This window comes from Bufo gargarizans, chromosome 1 (assembly GCF_014858855.1).
Source record: "Bufo gargarizans isolate SCDJY-AF-19 chromosome 1, ASM1485885v1, whole genome shotgun sequence".
Taxonomy (NCBI): Eukaryota; Metazoa; Chordata; class Amphibia; order Anura; family Bufonidae; genus Bufo; species Bufo gargarizans.
Window position 1 is genome coordinate 116,136,044 of NC_058080.1, and position 10,843 is coordinate 116,146,886.

General features: G+C 42.3%; 1 protein-coding gene across 1 annotated transcript; it reads left to right on the forward strand.

The window, feature by feature from the left end:
* The first annotated feature begins 5,962 nt into the window (after positions 1-5,962).
* LOC122924897 (extensin-like) lies at positions 5,963-8,274 on the forward strand. Its single transcript, XM_044276441.1, has 3 exons — positions 5,963-6,142; positions 6,256-6,409; positions 7,386-8,274. Exons 1-3 carry the CDS (start codon positions 5,971-5,973, stop codon positions 8,272-8,274), a joined length of 1,215 nt encoding a protein of 404 aa, XP_044132376.1. The 5' UTR covers positions 5,963-5,970.
* The last annotated feature ends 2,569 nt before the right edge of the window (positions 8,275-10,843 follow it).

The window sequence follows — 10,843 nt, forward strand, 5'->3', positions numbered from 1 at the left end:
GTTATGAGAATTACATAAATATTGGAAATTGGAAAAGTTGCTGCTTAAGTTTTTATAATAGCAATTTGCATATACTCCAGAATGTTATGAAGAGTGATCAGATGAATTGCATAGTCCTTCTTTGCCATGAAAATTAACTTAATCCCGTAAAAAAACTTTCCACTGCATTTCATTGCCGTCATTAAAGGACTTGGTGAGATCATTTCAGTAATCGTCTTGTTAACTCAGGTGAGAATGTTGATGAGCACAAGGCTGGAGATCATTATGTCAGGCTGATAGGGTTAAAATGGCAGACTCGACCTGTTAAAAGGAGGGTGATGCTTGATAGTTCTTCTATTGTTAACCATGGTGACCTGCAAATAAACGCGTGCAGCCATCATTGTGTTGCATAAAAATGGCTTCACAGGCAAGGATATTGTGGCTACTAAGATTGCACCTCAATCAACAATTTATAGGATCATCAAGAACTTCAAGGAAAGAGGTTCAATTCTTGTTAAGAAGGCTTCAGGGCGTCCAAGAAAGTCCAGAAAGCGCCAGGATCGTCTCCTAAAGAGGATTCAGCTGCGGGATCGGAGTGCCACCAGTGCAGAGCTTGCTCAGGAATGGCAGCAGGCAGGTGTGAGCGCATCTGCACGCACAGTGAGGCGAAGACTTTTGGAAGATGGCCTGGTGTCAAGAAATGCAGCAAAGAAGCCACTTCTCTCCAAAAAAAACATCAGGGACAGATTGATATTCTGCAGAAACTATGGTGAATGGACTGCTGAGGACTGGGGCAAATTCATATTCTCCGATGAAGCCTCTTTCCGATTGTTTGGGGCATCAGGAAAAAGGCTTGTCCGGAGAAGAAAAGGTGAGCGCTACCATCAGTCCTGTGTCATGCCAACAGTAAAGCATCCTGAGACCATTCATGTGTGGGGTTGCTTCTCATCCAAGGGAGTGGGCTCACTCACAATTTTGCCCAAAAACACAGCCATGAATAAAGAATGGTACCAAAATACCCTCCAACAGCAACTTCTTCCAACAATCCAACAACAGTTTGGTGAAGAACAATACATTTTCCAGCACGATGGAGCACCGTGCCATAAGGCAAAAGTGATAACTAAGTGGCTTGGGGACCAAAACGTTGACATTTTGGGTCCATGGCCTGGAAACTCCCCAGATCTTAATCCCATTGAGAACCTGTGGTCAATCCTCAAGAGGCGGGTGGACAAACAAAAACCCACTAATTCTGACAAACTCCAAGAAGTGATTATGAAAGAATGGGTTGTTATCAGTCAGTAATTGACCCAGAAGTTGATTGAGAGCATGCCCAGTCAAATTGCAGAGGTCCTGAAAAAGAAGGGCCAACACTGCAAATACTGACTCTTTGCATAAATGTCATGTAATTGTCAATAAAAGCCTTTGAAACGTATGAAGTGCGTGTAATTGTATTTCACTACATCACAGAAACAACCGAAACAAAGATCTAAAAGCAGTTTAGCAGCAAACTTTGTGAAAACTAATATTTGTGTCATTCTTAAAACTTTTGGCCACGACTGTACATACGAATGCGAAGAGTACAATATTATCCTCCACAGGGTTTCTGCATCCGTATGTCCATTCCGCAAAAGATAGAATATAACATTCATTGCCACAAATGCAGACTAGGAACCTATTGAAGTCAATGGATCTACAAAAAATTGGGGTGTCACACGAAGGGAATATCTATTTTGTGAATCCACATTTTGCAGACTGCAAAATACATTTGATCATGTGAAGGTAACCTTATAAAATGTCTAGCATGCAATATTTCCCTCATCAGTAAAGATGCTTACTTATATATTGTAACAGGACTGGACTGCGGAGGAATTATAATATTCTCGAGAAAACTTAAACAAGCATTCCCACGAAAATGTTCATTCTCTCACCTGTTAGAAGGGTAAATGTTGCAATCTGTAGTGAAGGTAATCTTCTTACCCATGACTGTATTTGTGAGTTATAATCTCCCTTCTGATCCTTAACTGTGTCATGATCTCCAACTGACACATTCTCATGAGACTGACATTGAGGCTCCCATAGGAATACATAGAGAAACAGACTACCTATCCACACATAAGATGCTGTGTTATTTGGAAAGTCAGAGTACTGGTCACATGACACAGCAAAGAATCAGAAGAGAGAGGATAATTCACAACTATAGTCACTGGTAAGAAAATTACCTTCACTACAGTTTATATCATGTAAACTGTAGTGAAGGTAAGAGTGAAGGTAATGGGTCAGAGAATGACAATTTTTGTAGGAGTCCTTCTTTAAATAAAAGTTACTGAAATACCATAGCTCTCACATAATGCTAAATATATGCATTATGCCAATCTTCAATGATTGACCCAGAAGAAAGAGGAGCAAATACATGAATCTTTGTTCTGACATTATACTGATTGGGATCTGACAGATTCTCTCATGCAGGGAACAGTGGATGTTCAGCTGTCTTATGACTAGGCTCAAGTGAATCGAGTTTCGGATCATAGATCTGAAGTTGATTTATAAAAAAAAATTCCTCATGCTTTGTGGTAGCACATCGATTTTCCCTGAAATGGCACTAAATGTGTTTAAAAAAAAAAATCATACTTACCTATTCCATTTGAGTATAAAGAGGCCGCCATGGCCATCTTGCTTGAAGCTCCTGCAATCTTGTGTGTGTGACACCAACTAACATGATGACATCATCACTCGCCGCTGGATCTTCAAGCAAGATGGTTGTGGCGGTCCCTTTGTAATCAGATGGATGAAGTACAATTTAATTTTATTTTTTAAATTGTAAATACTAAAATGCTTTAATATGGATCACAGATGCTGTAATCAGCGATGAACGCGGCATAGGTTCAATGATGTGGGTGGTGGTGGTGGTGTTATAGCACCCACTATTTAGAAAATAAATGTGCTTCCTGACAAAGTATTTCTTCACAAGCCACATTTTTTTGTAAAATTTGGCAAAGCAGCCGAATCCAATTTTAGAGAACTTTGCTCATCTCTAATGATTAATATTTTTCTCCAAACATACATTTGCCCATCATGGCCAAAAAGTTATATTTTAAACTCATCGATCCACAGTACTTGTCTCCAAAATGCAGCAGGCTTGCTTAGATGTTCTTTTGCAAACTTCTTATACTGAATTTTATGATGAGGATTCTGGAGAGGTTGTCTACTGACAGTAGAACAATTTGCCACAACTCCAGAGTCTGCTAAATATTACTGTAGGCCTTTTGCAGTCAAGCAGGGGTTCTGATTTGCTTTTCTAGCAGTTATATGACCAGCTAAAATTTTACTTGGTCTCCCAGACCTTCTCTTGGCCTCCACTAGTCCTGTTAATTGCCATTTCTTAATTACATTTTGAACTGAAGAAATGGCAACCTGAAAACACTTTGATACTCTACATTTTTATAGCCTTCTACTGCTTTGTGGGCCTCAAATATTTTGTTAGCAGCTGCTTAGAAAATTTTTTTTTTTTTTTTTTTTTTTTTTTTTTTTGACATGGTTAGAGGAGTCAGGCTATTTATAAAGCTTGAAATTTGCATCACCTGGCCTTTCCTAACAATGATTGTGTAAAAGCCTTAGGCCCCTTTCACACAAGCGAGTATTCTGCACGGATGCGATACGTGAGTTGAACGCATTGCACCTGCACTGAATCCTGACCCATTCATTTCTATAGGGCTGTTCACATGAGCGGTGATTTTCACACATCACTTGTGCGTTGCAGGAAAATCGCAGCATGCTCCTCTTTGTGCGTTTTTCACGCAACGCAGGCCCCATAGAAGTGAATGGGGTTGCGTGAAAATCGCAAGCATCCGCAAGCAAGTCCGGATGCGGTGCGATTTTCATGCACAGTTGCTAGGAGACGATCGGGATGGAGACCCGATCATTATTATTTTCCCTTATAACATGGTTATAAGGGAAAATAAAAGCATTCTGAATACAGAATGCATAGTAAAATAGCGCTGGAGGGGATAAAAAAAAATTTAAAAAAATTTAACTCGCCTTAATCCACTTGCTCGCACAGCCCGGCATCTCCTTCTGTCTTGATCTTAGCTTTGTGTAGCAACAAGGACCTTTGGTGACGTCACAGTCATCACATGATCCATCACATGATCTTTTACCATGGTGATGGATCATGTGATGACCGGAGTGACGTCACCACAGGTCCTGTTGCTACAAAAAGCTAAGATGAAGACAGAAGGAGATGCCGGCTACGCAAGCAAGTGGACTAAGGTGAGTTAAATTTTTATTTTATTTTTTAACCCCTCCAGCGTTATTTTACTATGCATTCTGTATTCAGAATGCTATTATTTTCCCTTATAATCATGTTATAAGGGAAAATAATACAATCTACAGAACACCGATCCCAAGCCCGAACTTCTGTGAAGAAGTTCGGGTTTGGGTACCAAACATGCGCAATTTTTCTCACGCGAGTGCAAAATGCATTACAATGTTTTGCACTCGCATGGAAAAATTGCGGGTGTTCCCGCAATGCACCCGCACATTTTCCTGCAACGCCTGTCTGAAAGAGACCTTACCGCTAACAGACCATTTAAGGTCTGACATTATGCTCAAAGTTATCTAAGCGCTCAAATCTCCTTTTGCAAGGTAGTCCTTTCCTTTTTTCACTCTAAAATTGTGCAAAACCAAAATAATGCACTGATATCATTAACTTTAACTTTATGCCTTTTGGAGAACATTTGATCTTCAACTTGCTTAACTGTTTATAGTAATAGTAATTTTGACCAGGGTGGCCCATAGTTTTGCATGCCACCATATATATATTTTTCCATTATATATATATATATATATATATATATATATATATATATATCATAGTAGGAAGGCAAAATGGTCTGTTGATGGAAGGTATGTGTCACCGAGGTTCCTGGCCTCAGTGAAGTAAGAAGAGCCTGTATTTTCAGGTGTCAGCGGCAGCTAATGCTGATTGACACTTTGCTATTTTAGTATGTCTGTATATAGCTGATCCGGTGCGGCTCTTACTGGGAGTACTCAAAGTGATGGGTGGGTGACTACTCCCCACGTTCCAGGCCAGGTTTTGAATGGCCTATAATAAACCCAGCCAGCAGTGTCAGATGTGAGTGATTACCTCTCTCTGACAATCGCTAGTGTGGGAACTGAGCCCTGTGCTAAAGTCTGCATTTTGAGGATTTTGACTGATGGAGGCAGAACCGCCAACAAGGTGATGTTTTTTGTTATGCACAAACTGTCTACTTTGTGTGAACAAGCACCAAGCTTGCAAAGAGTGCTTTTGTTTGAACTTATGTGTGAATAAACACAGACATTTAAATTATGAACTTGTACTTTTCCTCTGTACTGCACCTGCTTATCCCAACTACCAGAGTGAATCCCCACTATATATATATATATATATATATATATATATATATATATACTGAGTTATATAGCACATCTTTATTTTGATTGTTTGAAGCTCAAAAATCTATAGCAGAAAATAGAACTGTCTACAGTATCTTCATGCAATAACTTTAACAATTAAGCCCCTTTCACACGGGCGACTTTTCCGTGCGGGTGCGATCCGTGCGGCGAACGTATGGCACCCGCACTAAATCCTGACCCATTCATTTCTATGGGGCTGTGCACATGAGCGTTGTTTTGAACGCATCACTTGTACGTTCAGTGCAAATCGCAGCATGCTCTATAATGTCCGATTTTGACGTGACGCAGGCCCCATAGAAGTGAATGGGGTGCGTGCAAATCGGATGGCATCCGGATGGCAACGCGTTGCGTTCAGTTTTTTTTGACGGAAGTCACTTAGCAACACTCCTGGGCTATATAATACAGGAAGTAGGCGTTTTTTTTCTCTGTCTCGGTCTGCATGTGCTTTTTGGCAGCACATCAGAGATAAGTTTGCAGGATCTATTTCAAGCCCTCGCGGAGCCAATTATCTGCAGCATGCCCAAAAATCCGAGAGCCATGGATGTTGAGAAGCTGATTGTCCTGGTGCAGGATAGGCCCTGCCTCTGGGATCTCCGTTGTTCTGAATACCAGGACCGATATAAAAAGGACGCTGCCTGGGAGGAGGTTACCCAGGATCTATTTGCAGCCATATGGCAAACGACAAAAGGGCAAAGTCGCCGGAATTTAAGTAAGTAAAACAATGTATACATATCCTCCCTAGTATATAGGCCTTGTTATACCTTTGTTTACCTATCACTTTAGAAATTGATCCATGTTCCTTTATTGCCTTTCTATTACCAGTTGAAGAGGTCAAGAATCGTTGGCGGAGCTGCCGAGACCAATTCCGCAAGGAAATGCGAAAGCAGGGGCGGAGCGGGGCTGGTCTCCCCAAGAAAAGGCCGTACCTCTTCCGGGAGCAGCTAATGTTCCTCCGCGCTGTCATGGATCTGCGTCCGTAAGTCCATTCTACACAATAAGCTATACATACTGTGAATGTTTTGAATGGATCAATGTGAAATGTCCTATTTATCACTAGCAAACATTCGCATTGCTCCTTTCTTAACCTAAAGTCGGAGATTTAAATGATAAGTTGAGTAAAGATTGATGGTACGTAAATAATGTAGCAGGATGAACCCACATGCTCTATGGGACATAAGAAGTGTAATAAATGTATTTTCAAATTTTAGTTTCCTCGTTTTGGTTAAAGTTAACACGATAGTATACATGAGTAGAGACCTTGTATTTCTGAGTGTGTGGGTTATCCCTGCTACATCTATACTACCACAATTACCACATATGTCTATTTTAGGTTGGCAGGGGAGTTGCTAGTGTGTGAAAACATCTGAGGCACAAGGCCACTGTCCAACACCCCCGTGAATCAAAGTTCCACCCATGAAGCTATGTCGCTATACCCGGGGGGGAGGGGGGCATCACACTAGTTATTAACCCCTTTCAGCAGTCCCCCCTTCAGTGAATGGGGGAGTGCTGAAAGTGGTTTAAGAACTACTGCGAAGAGACTAGCCATCTGGGCGACTCCCCGATCAACCCCCAACCCCCCTTGTACTACTAGTTCCGCTACTTATCTGCTGCGTTGCCATGAGTTCAGTCACTTCTGTGCCATCGGTGCTCAATCGCAGCAGATAAGTAGCGGAACTAGTCCAAGGGGGGTGATCAGGGGGTTGGGCAGTTCCAATCAATGGAAAAATTCACTGGAATATTTCCTTAACATTCTATCAGCAATCCAGCATAACATTCAGGGCACTGGACCAAACATATGGGGCACAAGCCCCGAATGGTTAGCCAAAAAGAAACCTCGGTTTGTTGTGCCTGTTAGTACTATGTGACAAATGTAGATGGTGTAGCTCATGACAGGAATATGTTAATCGTTTTTTGGCGAATCGTCATGTTTATATATTTTCATCCTTTTGTAGAACGGAGGACAACCTAGAGGAGGATGAAGAAGAATCTGCACCCCAGTTGTCAAGTGCCTGTGACGAGGAGCCGACAGCTGGGCAGCAGGAGAGTCTTCCGGGACCAACACCAGGACCTTCCGAGCCTCCTGCAGCATCAGGAGCTGATTCCCCCCCCCTCCCTCTGGCTCTACCCATCAGGTCCAGACGACGGGCAAATCCCCCTGCCGAGTCCAACGTGAATGTCCAAGTTTTGGATTATTTATCTCGGGCTCGGCAGGAGGATCATCACGATATGTTTGCCCGTAGTCTGGCCCATTATATGCGGCAGCTACCTCCAGAACGATTGTTACGGACAAGAACTTCCGTAGAAATCGTTCTGGAGCTAGCGAATTCGCTTCCTGATCCCTCGATGATGCATGATGCCCTGGAAAACTTACGCCGCTATGGGCAACTAATTGTCCCCAAACACCCCACTGTTTCCCAGCCATTCCCGGACCAACCACAAATGCCCCCCCCAAGGGATCATTATGGGCCACCAATGGCGCCATATGTTCCCCAGATTCAGGGGGAGCCGAGCTATGGTCCTCCGGGACCCTCGCCCAGTCGAGCTGGGCCACCTTCCCAGGCCCAATATTCAAGGGCTCCTTCCCAGGGCCAATATTCCTGCCCCCCTTCACAGGGCCAATATTCCGGCCCCCCTTCCCAGGGCCAATATTCCGGCCCCCCTTCCCAGGGCCAATATTCCGGCCCCCCTTCACAGGGCCAATATTCCGGCCCCCCTTCACAGGGCCAATATTCCAGGGCTCCTTATGAGGGACAAGGTCCAAATCAGGCTGGACCCTCACAATATTCTGGCCCTCCTTATCAGGGATCTTGTTCGCCCTCAAGCCAATATGTTAATTTGTAGGTTTTTTGGCTGATAAATGTATTTATTTTCATATACCCCAGATTTTATTTTAATATTGTGTGAAATTAAACACATTTTTGTTTCCAAGCTGCTAATGTGTGTGATTTTATTTTATTGTGCATACACATACCACAATATATAGCTAGTACATTTGGACTAGACATTAGTAACCACATAGGACACAATAGAAAAGTTAATGTTGCACACAAACACTGAGGTTCAATAGTTTTTATTTTTAGGGCTTCTTACATCAAAATGTTGGTCATAATAAATGTAAATGAGTTTGTTTTATTATACATACATACCAAACATTTAAAAAAACAATTCCGCAGCACATCCAGGTAGTAGGAAAAATGACAAACTTTATTCACCAAGCATGCGACGTTTCAATACTCTCAATGGAATTTTCATCAAACCGAAAAAAAAACATTTGGACAAATGTGAGAAATTTGTCCCCGTTTTAGAGGTAATAGAGAAATGAGGTATTAGTACATATTTCACCTACCAGGTAGATTCGACTTTTTTTGGGCAAAATATGTAAGCTCGCAACCCACGTCAAGGGTCCTCATTATCTTGCGAGTCCCTAACTTCAAAAAAGCAAAACTGAACTAAACTCAAACCATCCTGGTTATGAAAATAGACTGCCAAACACAAAAGTCCATGATTTGACGACTATTGTGGAAATGGAAAAGAACCGATAGGGGACATAAAATAATCCGAAAAAAATTCACGCACTCTGAGTCCAGCAGATACAGATCGTCCAAGTAGTAAAGTGTCTCTTGATGATGGTGTACTGTACACTTGGGCATCTTCTTCTGGTGTGGCCTCATAGGTGCGTATGTAGTTATGCAGCACTACACATGCCTTGATGACCTGATTGACATTTTGTGGTGCCAGCTGTATTGACGACTGGAAAACACGCCATTTATTTGAAAAAATGCCGAATGTGCACTCCACAAACCTTCTGGCTCTACTTAACCGATAATTAAAATTGCGCCTCTTGGCATCCAAACCGCGTCGAGGATAAGGACGCATCAGGTGGCTAGAAAGGGCAAATCCCTCGTCCCCTACGACCACATAAGGCGCAGGTGGCCCAGTAGAGCCAGGAAGGTTTGCTGGCTGTGGTACGTCCAGTTGGTTGGACTGAAGCCAGCGACCCATTCTGGAAGCCCTGAAGATGCGAGCATCTGCAGAACTTCCATAGGACCCAATATCTACAATAATAAACCTGTAGTTTGTGTCAGCCAAGGCCAACAAAACTACAGAGAAAAACTGCTTATAATTATAGTATTGGGACCCTGAGTTGGGTGGCTTCTTAACCCGTATGTGCTTCCCGTCAAGGGCACCAATACAATTCGGAAATTGAGCCCTTTCCTGGAAGCCATGGGCTATATCAAGCCACTGCTGCCTGGTTGGTTGTGGCAGCACTGAAGCCTTCAGTGTCAACCAAATGGCGGCACATGTAGCCCGTACCACGCCAGCTATTGTGGAAGTGCCCATTCGAAAAACAAAATGCAAACACGAAAATGAATTACCAGTCGCCAGATATCTGCAAAGAAAAAAAAATGGAATTAGATACTTTCATAGCATATGTTGGTAAATCGACAACATTACTTGACATTATTTAATGGAAAAGTAGCTGGTAAATATAAATGAAACAAGCACATAATGGTATATTTAGTTAACCAATATTTTATATTCTGATCTCAAAGTAAATAAGGAATAGCATTTAAACCTTGATAAAGTTCTATACAATTAACATATACACACCCAGGTGAGGTGTCCTCGTCATTACAGGCTGCATTAGAATAATTAACCCCTGCGGAACTGGATTCTGGTGTGACTAATCTAACCACACACAGTTTCTCACTACAAATCAGGGAGTTTCAATACAGGTCTACTTCATTTACGCACTCAGGCAGATAATATTTAAACTTTAGAATACATAGGCCATTGAGGGGAAAAATATGTATTTGAAAATAGGGTGGCATTAAATAAGTATTTAGTATGAAAATATATATAGTCTTACCTTAAAGTAATAATAAGCCGTTCTTCAGGTGACACACTCCGCCGCATATTGGTGTCCTGAAAAGTTAAGGAAGGCCTCAACTCCTCCAACAGACGATCAAACGTAGACACCGACATGCGGCAATAATTGAAGAACTTTGGAGGGTGCGCACGGAGCTCTGCGTACAAGCCAACAAAGATACCTTTGCTGGCACGCTGCGCAAGTATAGGATGCACCCACATGCGCTTCCTCCGCGGCTCCTCCTCAAGCATTTCTGGCTGTTCGCCAAAACAGCGGGAGACCAGCCAGTGCAAAAAGACATGGTCAGTGGATGACAGGGTGAAAGTGGACATCCTGCAAAGGAAAATCCACTAACAAACACACACACCAATCAACACACAAACCACTCCACCAAAAAATGGAGCTGTCCAACAAAACAATGCATGATGGGGGTATTTATATGGTGTGTGCAGTTACAGGTGAATGTAGTGGATTGATCAGTTTTTTTTAACGCGCGTTGAAAAAAACGCATGCCATCCGGATCTCACACGCACGGGAAAA

Coding starts and splice junctions, on each gene's coding strand:
- LOC122924897 (XM_044276441.1), top strand. CDS start 5,971: ATGGATGTTGAGAAGCTGATTGTCCTGGTGCAGGATAGGCCCTGCCTC. Junction 6,143..6,255: donor GCAAAGTCGCCGGAATTTAA/GTAAGTAAAACA, acceptor TTCTATTACCAG/TTGAAGAGGTCAAGAATCGT. Junction 6,410..7,385: donor GCTGTCATGGATCTGCGTCC/GTAAGTCCATTC, acceptor ATCCTTTTGTAG/AACGGAGGACAACCTAGAGG.